We start from the raw sequence: 15,229 nt of genomic DNA on the forward strand, positions 1-15,229 counted from the left end.
TCAATAAAAATGTCCCAGAGGAAACTCAGACATTGGACTACCAGACAAACCTTTAAATCAACTGTTTTAAATATGTTGAAAAAACTAAAGGAAACCATGTCTAAAGAACTGAAGTATGAGAACGGTGTCTCACAAAATAGAGAATACTGATAAAAAAAAGAAATGATTTAAAAAAAAATTCTGGAATTGAAAGACATAATAGCTGAAATGAAAAATTCACTAAGGGTCTCAACAGCAGATTTGGGTAAGTGGAAGAAAGAATCAGCAAATTTTAAGATAGATCAATTGAGATTATTTAGCCTGAGGAACAGAAAGAAAAAAGGATGAGGAATAATGAACAGCCTCAGACCAGTGGGATACCAACAAGCATACCAGCATGTGTACAGGAGAGAAGAAAGAGAAAGGGGTAAAAAGAATGTCAAGAAATAATGGCTGAAAACTTGCTAAGTTTGATGAGGCATACGTAAAATGCTCAATTGACTCTTGTCAAAGACAGAAAATTTTGAAAGAAGCATGAGACAAGTAACTCCTCACTTACAAGGGATCTGGTGATTTCTCATCAGAAACTCTGGAGGCCAGCCAGAGGCAGTGGGATGACATTTCAAAGTGCTAAAAGAAAAAATACTGTCAAGAGTTCTATATTTGGCAGACTGTATTTCAAAAATGAAGGAGAAATTAGACCTTCCCAGAGGAAAAAAAATGGAGAAAATTGGTCTTTAAAAAATACTGTACTAAAGGGAGTCGTTAAGGCTGAAATGAAAGGACAGTAGACAGTAACTTGAATCCATATAAAGAAATAAAGAGCACCAGTAAAGATAAATGTAAAAGTATAGGTAAATACAAAAGACAGCATAGATGCATGTTTTTTGTAACTGTTTTCCTCTCATCTGATTTAAAAGACAGCTGCACCAAGCAATAATTATAAATCTGTGTTGATAGTCATACAATGTATAAAGATATAATTTGTGCGACAGTATTAGCAGAAAGGAGAAAGGAACAAAGCTATTTAGGAGCAATGTTTTCGTATACTACTGAAATTAAGTTGGTGTTAATCTGAGCTAGATTGTTATAGATAATACATTAATTATAATCCCCAAGGCATCCATTAATAAAATAAAATTTAAAATATAGTAAAAGAAGTGACAGTGGGATTAAATTGGTACACTAGAAAATATTTAATACCAAAGAAGGTAATGAATAGAAGAACAAAAAAAAGACATAAGCCATATAGAAAACAAATGGCAAAATGACACACGTAAGTCCTGCCTCATCAATAAATACATTAAGTATAAATGGATTAAACACTTGATTAAAAGGCAGAGATTGGCAGAATAGATTTTTAAAAAGATACAATTCAGCAATACGCTGTCTACAAGAGATGCACTTTAGACTCAAAGACACAAATATGTTGAAAGTAAAACGATAGAAAAAGATATACCGTGCAAACAATAACCAAAAGAGAGCTGGTGTGGCTATATAATACCAGACAAAATAGACTTTAAGAGAAAAAAATGTAAAGGCAATGAAAGATATTTTATAATGTTTAAATGATAATCCATCAAGAGCATATAGTAATTATTAACATATATGCACCTTACAGTAGCAGAGCCCCCAAAATACGTGAAGCAGAAAAGATAAATAAAAGCAAACCCCAAGAAACCCTTAAAAATTAGATGAGAAAAATGCTGAAAAGAGAAATCACCTAGGAGCAGCAAGGAGCAAAAGCCAATCAAAAATTATTGCTGATCATCCTGGCCTCTCCCTGTGTACAGTCTTTTGTGGATGGAGAGGCAAGCAGGCTAAAGGCAGCATGTGCCTATGGACTTAACTCCAGAAGGTTTTCTTATTCATCAGCAGCCTGGCCTGTAATGGAAAGAAAGATGATCTTTAAGCAAAAGAACCTGGGAAACTCCCTGGTTCTGCAAGTCCCAGGCATATCCTATGGGCTCTAGTCTGCCTGTCTGTGCCTAGTAAGGTGTTGTGCCAGGAACTATATCTGATAAATGTTATCATGCAGAACTCGTCCAGGATTATTGCTCTGATTGTTTTTGTATTGCTTATTTGACTTCACAAAGTCTTAAATTTAATCTGTTTGCTTATTGACCATCTCTCACTTTGAGTCTAGTATCCCTTTGCTGCCATTCAGCTATGGCTTCCCATCTTGAATCTGGAGAATCATTTCTGGACCCAAGTACAGGTCCTTACATTTATTATCCTTTCTACTTTTCTAAGATTCAGCTCATGCTTCTTGCCTATAAAGAAATTTTTGGATACCGGTTCCATCATAGAGCATATTGATTCTCCTTTTTGTTTAAGCAGAAAGAAACCAAGAGTTTTCTGTCATCTGCTGACAAAACCAAAGACACTCATCCTTATGAATAGACCTTTATTTAGAGACAGAAGTCGTTTTATCCCAAGGAAGGCTGCATGTTGGCTGGTATGTTTTTCTTTCCTCTATGCCATTATTTTCTAGAAAGTGAATACTAAGAAAATCAGCAGAAATTATTTCCGGGTATTGGAGAAGACAAATGTCATTTAACTAACATCTATGAAATTTCTCATATGTGCTAGTCACCTAAGTAGGTATTTTCATTGTTCTCTTTATTGTTTAATCCCTGTGATTACAGGGTAGAGAAGAAACTTTATTCACTTTGGTTTATGAGAAATCTGAGCCCAGAGGGATGTTGAATTGTCTTGAATCTCCTAAGCGCAAGCCTAGTGCTTTTCCCTCTGTGCCATAGCTGTGAACTAGCATTACCTAGCAATTCTCTGGACTGAGTTCTTCGTCAGTTTATACCTTTTCATAAAGTCTGATTCCATTATTTTGCTGCTTGCTGACAGCGTTTAGGTCTCAGCCCTCCCTCTTACCCCTTCTCTCCCACGTCTGGGCCAGCTGATAAGAAACCCCAGGTGCTCCCTCCTTTGGCCCTGGCAAACTGTGCAAGCCTCTCTCTGTGCAAGGGAATGCTGACTCTGACCCCATGCACAAACCCTAGGGAACCCAGGCCAATCTCCTACCCCCGCTCTCTCAAGCCACTTTCAGACCCACTTTAGAAGCCTGCCTGCTCTCAGAAAAGCCTCTGTATGTGAGTAGTAAACCTTTTCATACTATGATTTGGGTACAGTTCTGATGGGGAGGAGGGCAGGTGTTGGAATGGCCTCCTTGGAAAAACCAACTCCCTCACCTCTTCCTGGTCCACACACCTTACTTAGTAAGGCGTTTTGGTCACTGAATGCTGCTCTCGCCAGAAAGGGATCATCTCTTCTTGGCCACTTTATGGGTAATGATCAAGATAAAAAGGATGTTGGGGTTATACCAACCTTTTTCAGAAACTCAGGATTCTTTCTTGACTATTGCTGGGCATTATGCTTCATTCTTTCTCCTAACAGCAACCCACCCGACATTGTCCAGATTGATACACCCTCCGACTGGCAGCTTAGCTAAGAGGGATCCTAGAAGAATCAGACTTAATTCTGGTTCATCTACCTGGATTCTCTTATTAGACTGACATAGTTCTAGGCCGCGGGTTGGCAAACGAGGGCCCACAGGCCAAATGTAGGCTGTTGTTTTTGTTAATAAAGTTTTATTGGAACACAGCCACACACATTTATTTGCTGTCTATGGCTCCTTTTATGTTAACAACAGCAGAATTGAGTAGTTGAGACAGGGACTGTATGGCAGTTAAAGCCCCAAATGTCTGGCCTTTATAGAAAAACATTTGTCCAGCCCTGTCCTAGATCAAAAGGCTGATGACCATATGGCTGAGTACACTGCTCAGAGTACCTTCCCATGGCCCACGTGGGTCAAAGTGGGGAACATGATGAGTCTCTGCATTTTATAAAAATACCCTTATCCCTCTTGCACCTGACCTATCTGTGTAAAGGAATTGGATGTGAAAAAAAGGGGATGGTTGATAAAAGGGTAGAGTCATAGCTAATGAAAAGGAACACACCAATTTTGTGGAGATGGAGAAAGCTGACACCTGGGGAGGGAACCTCTTAGACTCTGGAAGGGATGGAGAGAGAGGGACAGCAATGACCTTTGTGTTTCAGAGCCGCCCCTGCAGGATCTGTTCATGCCTGCTGTCCAGCTTTTCCCTAGAACCTCTGACGTGCTGATCAGAGTGATTTAAGGTCCTGGTCTTACAGTTCTAACACGTAGGTCATTCTGTCTGTTGATTACTTTATCTCTTGACAATAGATTGTTTTATTTTCATCTTCGCATATCGTACGTTTTGCTTGAATGCTGGATGTACTGTGAAGGACCACAGAGTGTCAGAAGTGAGCGTGCCTGGAACGGGGCATGCTCCTTCTTCTGCCGGTCTGGCCAGTGGTGTGGGGAATTGAACTAGGTCGGATTTTATTGTTACCAACTTGACCTCATCAGAGGCATCAAGTTCCTCTACCAGGGGCTGCTTTTCCCTTGTGTTTAGTGTGGGAGCTGGATTGCCAGAGGCTTTCGCACGTTGCTTTTCAGCCATCACTGCATGCCGGCCCTCCAGAGGGGCGTCTCTTCTCCACGTCTGTACCTCCCTCAGTCGTGCACTGCTCCTGCTTGTTCCCTGGTGCTGGGCTCCTGGTGGAGGCCAGCTGGAGGTTTTCTGTTATATCTTGGCCCAGCCTCAGTTGTAGGCAGGCCCAGTGCCTGGGTCTCGGGGATGCGTCTTTTTCAGCACTCTCCCTTCCACCCATGGAGACAGACTGCTGCTACCTAACCTCTACTCACCACCTAACCTCTATTCACCCCGTAACCTCTACTCTGTATGGTGTGAGGTCATCAGCCCAAGAGCGTTTACCTCCAGAGATAGAGGTTTTTGTTTTGAACATTTCCCCAGCAACAAGGACTCTTTGACTGTGTTGCAAATGATTGCCTATCCTTCTCCTTCAGGCAGACAGATTTGACCTCTGCTCCTCTCCAGAGGCACTGGATCTTTGCCTGAGCCCCATGGGCCAGTGAGTGTCCTGCTCTTCCCTCAGCAACGTAAAGCTTTTGCTTCGTAGGAGAGAAAGGTCCATGCAAGAGGCAGGGCTTTGTACCCCTGTCGCCCCCAATCAGCTGCTTTCCACCAGTCTCCTGCCCTGCTCCCCATTTTTCTCATGAGCACTCGACAGAGTCTCCTAGAAAAAGGCTTGCAAGTATGTATGAACTTTCCTGTGTTAGTGGCCGCAATACTAGCCCATAGTTCCAAATTCTTTAAAATGGTAGCTGAGAGCCCCTCTTTCTCCAGTGCTCTGCCAACAGTGAGAGAATTCGCGTGGCCCATCTCTTTGGAGGGGCTTATCTTTCTTTGGAATTTTGGTTTTTTGATTGCCTTACCGCCTCAGCTTTGACAGAATCAAGTCAACTTAACAATTTTGTTAGACTATCTGGCTTTGTCTTGTTGTTACGATGGAAGCACCACTACCACCCACCACCCTTTTTTGGCAGCTTTCTGTGTAGCAGAAGCATACAAAACCTACTAGATTTTGATTCTGAAGAAAGGGGTTCAATTCCTGGCTCTATCACTTATGTGTGTGACCTTTGCTGAGTCACTGTTTTCTCAGTTGTAAAGTGGGAATAATAATAATAGTAATCGTAATTATTATAATAGATTTGTCAGTGAACTAGAGAGCTATTTTGAGATTTAAATGAAATAATGCCTTTGAAAGCACTTGTAGAAACACTTGTAAACTAGAAAGTGCTGTAGAATAATAATGATCATTATTTTCTAAGATGCCATTTCCTCTTCTTATTGTTTCCAGAAACGATCCTCAAGACACAGAAATCAGTCCAGGACAGAATCGTCGCCCAAGATCAGTTGAAAGTGCTGAGAACGAGCCGACAAATAAACGGAATAGAAATTAGTATGGGCTTTGGCTGACTTTTCCAATGCAGTGATCAGAATATATGGGACTTTGTTGCCATATAGATTTTATATTCCTAAATGCGCAATTCAAGGTTTTAGATTTTAAATTCTAAATATTATTTTTAACTGATTTTCATTCTTTTTTGACTTTCCGGAAAAAAAAAAGTTACAAAACATCCTCACTTGTTCACTTATCTCCTGCCTCTAAAACAGTTCTCTCTAAAAATGCTGACTTTGCATGTTCAGCATCTTTGCAGAGTACACAGACTTTTTGGCAAAGGTGTTTTGTTTGGTTTTGTTTCTAGATTTCAGAATGTCCTTAAGCCATTCTCCTCTTCCATGGAGAAACCAACTTCAGAAAAGGACTCTTCAACCTTTCTACCACAAGGAGCAATTGAGGAGTGAAGGACTCTTTATTTCTGGAAAGGCAGGATGTCCTAACTCCACCCTCGGAATGTGTAAGCTCCTGATGCCTGGATGACAGCGTGGCCGGTACAGCAGTTAGGAGCTAGTTGTTACCCAAGTTTAAGGTAGTTGTTTGTTAGACCTGTGTCTTAAACATTACTGGAGTAGGGTGTTAGTATTGTAATTTAAAGTCACAAACAATAACTTGAAAACATTGAGTGTAGTCTTTGGAAATGGCACATAAAAATGATGACTGTTGGTCTTTCTTTTCACTTGGGTAAATCGAATTTTTAGCACTTTGATTCCCAGCTATTAAAAAGAATGTAATAAATGGATTTTGTAAATGAATAGACTCTTTATCTCTTTAAAACCATGTCCTTGAAAAGGTGTCTTGTGACTAGTTGAGTATAAACTACAAATTGTTGGAAGGGGTTGGTCAGAAATGACCTCTGTGCAAAATGTCCAGCAGTTTCCGGTTCCTTTCAGAGTTCATAATGCCTCTCTTTGGCATTTCAGAGTCAGTGTTCACCTTCCTGCCATCTCCCAACCCAGACACATCCGCTTTCTAATAACGTGATAGCAGATACAGCAATGGTAAGACCACATGTTCTGAGTGTGCCAGGATTTGGTGAAGTCTGCTTTCCAGAGAATGTCTCCAGTCGTTTGGTATGCTCTCGGGTTTCTGGATAACTTGTGGAGTCTCGTTATGACTTAAAGTTAAGCATGTCAATACTTAAATGGCCATTTATTTATGAGTTCCCTGAGCTTCAAATGGTTCTATAAGAATTTGTCCAAGTCGTTTCATCTAAGACCACAAGTGGCACCTTTCGGAAACGAAAAGCAGCACCACTCACTGAGTCTATCAAAGGATCTGATGTATGGTGACTAAGCAGTGCCAAATAACATAGGGTTTATCGTTGATCTGATATTTATATCTCTGAGTTGCCAGAAATAATGCTAAAACGAAAAGTGCTTGTTTCACTGTCAAGTCCACAGTCTACTATAAATTCACCAGGAAGTAATTACTACTTTAATTGAAGCAAAAGGAGTTTGCAAGGGAGCTGTGAGACCCAAGACAGGAAGCCAGGCAAGTGCATTCGTTCAATAAATAGTTTGATTTTCTACTTACTTAGTAGCAGTCACCATGCAGAGTGTGGGCAAAGCAGAGGTGACCAGAGGCCATTTGAAACAATGGGGGGAGAGTTTGCCCCTGAGGGGACATTTGACACTGTGTAGAGACATTTTGGCTGTCAAAACTGTCGGGTTGGGGGATTGCCACTGGCATCACTGGGAAGAGGGCCAGGGATGTGCTGAACATCCTAGAGCACAGGGGTCAACCCCCATGGAGTGTTTGCTGAGGCTGCCATAGCAGTGCCTTGGACTGGGGGGCGTAAACAAGACACATTGTTTTTCACACAGTTCTGGAGGGGAGCAGTCCAAGATCAGGTTGTCAGTAGGCTTGGTTTCTTCTAAGTGCTCTCTTCCTGGCTTCCAGATGGCCGCCTGTCACTGTATCCTCATATGGTCTTTCCTTTGCTTTCACATGTCTGTGTCCTAATCTCTGATAAGGACACCAGTTATATTGGACGAGGGCTCATTTTAATGGCCTCATTTTACCTGAGTTACCATTTTAAAGACCCTCTCGCCAAATACATTCACATCTAAGGTACTGGGGGGTTAGGACTTGAAAATATGAATGGCATTAAGGGGACCCACAACACCCCACAGTAAGGAATTATCCAGTTCAAAATGTCATTGGTGCTGAGATCGAGAAACCCCCAATGTAAAGGAATTCCCAAGTCTACTTGAAAAATAAGGCCTCAAGGGCATTTATTGAGCCCTATTTGTTAGCACTTAGCATATATTTAATATATGTTAAAGATATGTTTATATTCATTTGCAAATAAAGAATTTAGGGAAAGTATTAGATCCAGGATTGAAACCAATAAGCTGAGTCCAAGCTTTACCTTTTAATGAAATTTTGATCCTTATCACTGGTTATTCTTTTTACCTCCTAAGTCTTCTCCAGGTGTCACAGCTACCATGGGTATGTCACCTCACAACGGCCGTGATGCTTATGGTTTCTGAGGGCACAGGTGAGCTGTGATGTATAATTTAGAAAGGTCGTTTCCAGGTGGTTCTGCTATGTCAGCCCATTTTTCATCTTCTAATCCATTCTCTCTGTACCAGGGGTGTCCAAACTGCGGCCCACGGGCCAACTGTGGCCTGCAATCCATTTTTAATTGGTCCGCAGCAAATTCCAAAAATATATTTAGTTTACTTAAATAAACCAGGTGAGGCAATACGTACTTCACCTCGAGTGAGTGGCCCGGCTGTTTGTGTATTTTACCGCATAGGGCCCTTGGTGAAAACTGTTGAAAAGAGTTTGGATGCCCCTGCTCTATACCCTTCATTGAGTCTCACTGATCTAGTTTTAAAAGTAATTCACATACATAAGACATTGTGGATACTATAGGGAGGGTGGTATATGTTTAAAAACTAATTCTTATGGTAAAGATTCATGTCAACGGGTAGAGAGAGAGAGAGAGAGAGAGAGAAGGCTTTGAGGGGAATTTTTTTCCCTTGTGGCCCTTAACCCTGTAGAATGAGAAGAAAACAACTATCTAGACCACTGCACTGATAGAGTTACTGTGGGTGAACACAAAATTTGACTCTTGAGTTTTCCTAGAACTGGGGAAAAGGCAGAAACAGTAGATTACGAAACTCTTAACATCTGATAAAAGAAAATAGCAGTTCTTTAAATGATGCACATTTTTTTCCTGTTACGTGTTTTTTATTATAAAAGTGATTAATTATGAACATTAGAGGAGGAAAATCATTTCAGCCATTACATTCATTACCGTTTTGATAACCTTTCTTTGGTTTTAGTCTTAGGGTGTTTCCTTAGCAATAACCATCTGAGGCTTCCAACAGGTCACACCGGGGTTGACACCTCCATGTTACCGACTTCAGATCCCCACCTACACTTAGGCCTTATGGGGGCATTTCCCCCTCTCCTTCCGGATGTGTCCTGGTATCCCCGGTCTCAGACTATTGAGAATACATGAACAAGTGTAGGCCTGAATATGTTGCTGCTCTCCTGCCACTCCTGCTGGGCTGCTGCCACCCTTGCTGGTACTCTGTCACACGCACCCTGCTGGTCCCACTGGAGAACCCTGCCTTGCCTGGGATGCTGTATCCCCGACGTACACACCTGCCAGGTGCCAGGGCCTCCCCCCTTCCTGTTGTTCGCTGATTCTTGGCCTTGCAGTGTTCCAGGTAGAAAGTGCTTTCCCAGATGGATAGTGCGTAGTGTCATCTGGACCCACTGCCTCCCACTTCTCCCTTTCTCCTTTCCTTTCCCCTCTTTTCTCTCCCTTTCCTCCTTACCTTCTGTTTCCTCTCTCCCCTCTTTCCTGCCTTCCCAATGTTAAATGCATCACAATCTTAAAAGAATTTTATCATGACTCTATGTCAAGTAGTGTGCAAAACATAGAGAAGCCCTAATAAAACCTGTAGAGCAAACACGGGAGACGAGCATTAATCACATCATTACCCAACTGACAGTTGTGATACGTGGGGCGACGCACAGGTGCACGGCCCTGTGAGAGCAATAAGGGGATTCGTGTTTGCCCGTCAGCTCTCCAGAGAGAGTTGGAAAATCAGTCCAAGGTTGTAATATTAATTACCGTATCCCCCCTTCTCCTCTGTGTTCCCCACTCCCAGAAACCTGTGCATGTATCTTCTGACTCCTTTGGTCCAAAATACAAACTGGAAAATACTCATGGAAGTCAGCTCATCTAATAGGTGCCTATGTGTCCACTAACTTTACCACTATAGCAGACAAGCTGGACAAGTCAGAGTTTCACAGGACTCAGCCAGAACCAACTCTACACTGAACACACACTGCTGTCATTCTGTCACAAAACACTTTCACGGTACATTATCAATACTCGAATGATTACATCATGAACCCATTGGATCATGTGCCACATTTGCATAAATTCTCTTGTTCTTGGACATTCAAGTTACTTCTAGCTTTTTTCCAGTTTTAAATAATAGAATTACTTCTTAGGTTACATTCACAGAAATGAAATTGTTGGAACAGTAGCTCTTAACAAAATATATGGGCAGGTTGTTTTCAGAATGGAGGACACCAGGATAATTAAACTCTAAAGGAAATTTGTTCTGTGGGTTTTTAAATAATGGTCATTAAGCAATACATTGCAGCTCTTTAGTGGGAATTTAGTACCCTCAAGTGCAAAAGTTTTCATGTGTTTCCTACTGTTAACTATCAAAGCTGGCTGTCCAAAATTGAAGAGACTGAGAAACGACAATTCTGTAGGCTTATAAGCAAACAAAAACTGAAAGTACTTTGGGTGTTCTAATTTGGTTGTATTTAGGATCTCTGAGAGGAATGGCTGGAGAACGCTTTATAATATTTCATACACAGGTTGGATACATTTTCTGGCAAGGTTCTAGAGCTGTTATTCTAGTGTAGGCCAGAGAAGGATCCAGCTGCTCTGGGTGCCAGGTGAATAGATGGCAAGATTGACATTCTTTTATGAATGTCTTTACTTGAGTACGGCGCGAGGTGGGCTCAGTAGTACCAACAGGCAGGGTTTTTGTTTTGTTTTGTTTTTTTTAGTGGTCCGCATATTATATAGCTTTAGAACTACAGGAGAGCATAATTGAAACTCCACATGGCGTTGTCTACTTCCGTTTGGATCACATAAGAAATGCATCACAATCTTAAAAGAATTTTATAATTTCTTTTGTGTAACATCCAATTTTGAGCAGCCGTGACTTTTCCATGTCTTTTCCAAATGCACATCTGCGTCTGAACTGCATAATGTACTTCAAGGTAACTACCATGTTTCCCTGAAAATAAGACCTAGCCGAACAATCAGCTCTAATGCGTCTTTTGGAGCAAACATTAATGTAGTGTAATATAATATAATACCAGGGCTTACATTAACGTTTGCTCCAAAAGACGCATTAGAGCTAATGGTTCAGCTAGGTCTTATTTTCGGGGAAACACGGTAACATCAAGTTCACTGTTGAATGGAGGGAGCTGTTTAATATTTAATCTAATCAACTTCTGAAGAATATCTGCTGGAAACTTTATTTGGCAGCATTGATTTCTGGAAACACGACATGCACATCGAGCAATTTCTTTCATATGTTCAATACATGGTGTTGAGTTATCTAAACAAGTTAAAAGCTTGAGGGAGGAGGTGGGGCTAAGACAGAACCTGTGATAGTATAACTTACTGCTGAAGTCTATGCAGCTTGTCAGTTTTTCAGAAATATGGGCTTTATGGTGACACATTTTTGCCCAGATCTATTTCAAGATCACATAGTTTGGATCATTGGTGATTTCTATCCAAAAATGGAAAATGATGAATAAATGTTTCTAAAAGGCATACCCTGTTCAGGGCAGGTTGTTTTTTTTTTTTCTTTGTAAAGCAGAAGAATGTAGTAGTGATGAATTTTGGGATACTGTGTTTCAATATGCTGTTGTTCCTCATACAAGATAATTAGATTGAGAGACCCAGCTTCACTCTGTTACATTTTGATAGGCAAACAGTATTTGCTAAAGGATATTCTTGAGTAAGAATGAACTAGAACCCAAAAGAAAGGCATGGGATACACAAGGTAGTTGTGAGCAAAGAAAGTGGTATATGCATTAGCAAATCTAAATAAACATAGACTAAAAGAAAAAAAGACAATGGAGGATGGTTAAAACTAGGTGGAAATAAAGTATTGGGCAATAACATGGGAGAGGAAGTGAGAATATTAAGGCATTCTGAGGCCCTTGGTATTGCTTGGGAGGCACTGACCTCCTTTACACTTTAAGTCAAGATCCATTTTAAAGCTTTAAGGATAACTATTAATGAATAGAAACAAGATTGTATTTGTTAAGCCAGAAAATGAAAACTTGATCAAACTATTACAAGGCAGAAAAGAAGGATAACAGAACAACTAAGAAAAAGCGCTGTGAATAGAAAACAAAACAGGATGGTTCAAGAAGCCCAAATATATCAATAATATTGCCCTGCCTCCTCCTCCTCCTCTCTCTCTCTCTCCCTCTCCCTCTTCATATCTCTTTCATTCTCTCTTTCCGTCCCCCGCCCGCCTCTTTCTCTTCCCTCCTTCTTCCCTCTCTCCTATCCATCCATCCATCCATCCATCCATCCATAAAATTAAGAGGTGAGTTTAATATACATATTAAACTCCTTAATAATAGCTGTTTATTAAGTGTGTAGTACATGACAGACACTGTTCTAAGGGCTTTGTCAGTATTAACTTATTTAGTCATTGTAGCAACCTTATATTTTGTTGATAAGGAAATTGACAAGAATACATACTCAGTATTTGTGAGAGTGTTTCAGATTTTCAGAAAATGAGCAATCTAGCTTTATGCAATTTATAAGAAACATAATCACACAGAAACTAAAAAGGTAAGAAATTGCAGGCAAAGCAAATTAAGTGGAGCAATGATTATAACAAATTAGTTGTGCTTTTTTTTTTTCTTCTTCATTTCACTGAACTAGTGAAAACTTTTGAGGAGAAATGGGGTTTGGACTGCTGTTAAGGAATACTGTTTGCGTTAACAGCGAGTAGTAGGGAAGCAGCTTACTCCCGTTTCAGTTGGGGTGAGGGGAGGATGGTTGTCCCTGGAGAGAACTAAAGGCTAGCTGTGCAGAAGTCGGCTGTGTTCTACCACTTTTTCCTACTCTTGCCTCTCCAGCTGCCAGACGTGGCCCTTTCCCTTCAGGAATGCAACACCAAATGCTGCCCTTCATTTGCCCAAAGCCCTTCCTCGTTTTCATCAGTATCCGTACTTGGTAAAGGGAAGACAGTGTCATTAGATGGATATTCACTAATACTGTGTTAGGACATGATGATGAAGGATGGACCCCGTCCCCCCACCGAAGACCCCTTTTTACACCTTCTTGGTGGTTGAAGGGTTCATTGTGCAACCAGTTTTTAGCGAAGTCATTGTTGCAAGTTCTATATGATTTGTTTCACAATTCTCTTTGGCATCTGATATTTATTGTCATTCCTCAATCAAAGCATTTTAGTATTTTGTTATATTTAGAATTCATCTTGGTTTCTACAAGTTTGACTACTTTTGATACCTCATATAAATGGAATCATGCAGTATTTGTCTTTTTCCTACTGGCTTATTTCACCTAACAACGTCCTCAAGATTCCTCCATGAAGTAGTATGAGATGGGATTTCCTTCTTTTTTTAAAGCTGAATAATATTCCACTGTACGAGATACCACATTTTCTTTCTCCATTCATCCATTGATGGACATTTGGGTTTCTTCCTCCTCGTGGCTATTGTGAATAGTGCATTAAATACAGGTAGGCTAATATCTCTTCAAGATCTTGCTTTCAGTTCTTTTGTATATAAACCCAGAAGTGGGATTGCTGAATCAAATGGTAGTTATATTTTTAATTTTTTGAGAAACTCCGTACTGTTTTACATAGTGCCTACACCATGTTACATTCCCACCAACAGTGCACTAGGGTTCCAATTTCTACACTTATTTTTCTGTTTGTTTTGTTTTGTTTTTGATAATACCCATCCTAATGGGTGTGAGGTGATATCGCACTGTGGTTTTGACGTGCATGTCTCTAATAACTAATGATATTGAGCATCTTTTAATATTCTTGTTGGACACATATATCTTTGGAAAACTGTCAGTTCAAGTTCTTTACTCATTTTTTAATCGGGTTATTTGTAATTTTCTTGTTGAGTTGTAGAACTCATCTTTGATCTCTTGTCTTTACTCACCGCATCCTTCCCATCTCCAAGTTTTATTGGCTCCACCTTCAAAGGGTATCCTCTGTCTCTGCACCACGGCTAAGCCACCGTCGTGTCCAATGAGGCTACTGCTCTAGCCTCCTAACTAGTTCTCTCCATCCACACTTACCCACTATCGTTGATTCTCCCCACAGAAGCCATCTTTTTAAAATGTAGACCAGATGTTCAAATCCTCTAATGACTGCACAGCATCCTTAAAATAAGCCTCAATTTCTTCCCATCACTTACATTGCCCAAGATGGTCTGGTCGCCGGACATTCTCCTGCCGTTTGCTGGGCTACAGCCACATAGACCGTAACAGTTGCTCCAAAACCCTAGGCTTGTTCCTGCTCCCGGCGCTTTTCTCTGTTTTCTCTGTGGGAAATTATCTTCTGGACCTTCACATGGCTGCCTACTTCTCGTCTGTCACAACTACAGAGAGCTGTCACCTCATTCAAGCCTCCCAGGACCTCTTTCTAAAATACTTCCTCCCTCCTTCAGGTCATTCTCTGTCCTAGACTTAACTTTCTTTTCTTCATAGTATACACTGTCCAGAGTTACTTGCTTGCTTGTGTGTCGTTGGTCTTCTCCTACCAGAAGGTAAGCTCTGTGGGAGGAGGGGCCCTCACGTTCACTGCTGTGTCTGCCGTGCCTAGAAGAGTGTCTGGTACATAGTAGATACGTGGAAACTCTCAAAGAAGCGATTTGTTGACAGCCTGTCTTCCCTGCTGGAATGTGAGTTCCCCGAAGGCAAGGACTGTGTGTGGTGCTCACCTTCCAACCCCCAGTGTGTGAGCAACATTGAGCCCAGCGGGTGGGGAACACTACAGAGATGTTCAATGAGTCCTTGCTGGAGAAGCAGAGAGATCTGGTTAATTGGGTCAGGGGCCCACTGGACTCATTTATTTCCTCAGTTTCCTTCTTGGCTTCTTCCTGCTCTTCAGCTGTCCCAGAAATGTTTGATTCAACTGGATGAAAATAACACCAATTATATCATTTAAGTAAACCACACTGCTCACCAAATCATCATGACTCTTCATAACAATTACGTGTATCATTTAGGTGTGTGGTAATCTCTATTATAAGTGTATTCGAGTATAACACTAAATACTTTTCTGACGTGATGAAGTTTGCTACTTCTATAGCGTGGACACCCTCT

The 15,229-nt window shown here is 40.9% G+C and overlaps 1 protein-coding gene across 3 annotated transcripts in view; it reads left to right on the forward strand.

The window, feature by feature from the left end:
- Positions 1-6,554, forward strand: part of RAD18 (RAD18 E3 ubiquitin protein ligase) — a 107,472-nt gene extending 100,918 nt beyond the window's left edge. For 2 of the 3 annotated variants that reach the window (XM_033133254.1, XM_033133256.1), the window contains one exon: positions 5,743-6,554. In XM_033133254.1, the coding sequence (XP_032989145.1) occupies positions 5,743-5,845 (103 nt within the window). In that variant the 3' untranslated portion in view covers positions 5,846-6,554. The remainder of the gene's footprint in view (positions 1-5,742) is intronic. The other variant, XR_004425487.1, reaches the window with a different exon arrangement.
- The last annotated feature ends 8,675 nt before the right edge of the window (positions 6,555-15,229 follow it).

Source organism: Rhinolophus ferrumequinum, chromosome 17 (assembly GCF_004115265.2).
Source record: "Rhinolophus ferrumequinum isolate MPI-CBG mRhiFer1 chromosome 17, mRhiFer1_v1.p, whole genome shotgun sequence".
Lineage (NCBI taxonomy): Eukaryota > Metazoa > Chordata > Mammalia > Chiroptera > Rhinolophidae > Rhinolophus > Rhinolophus ferrumequinum.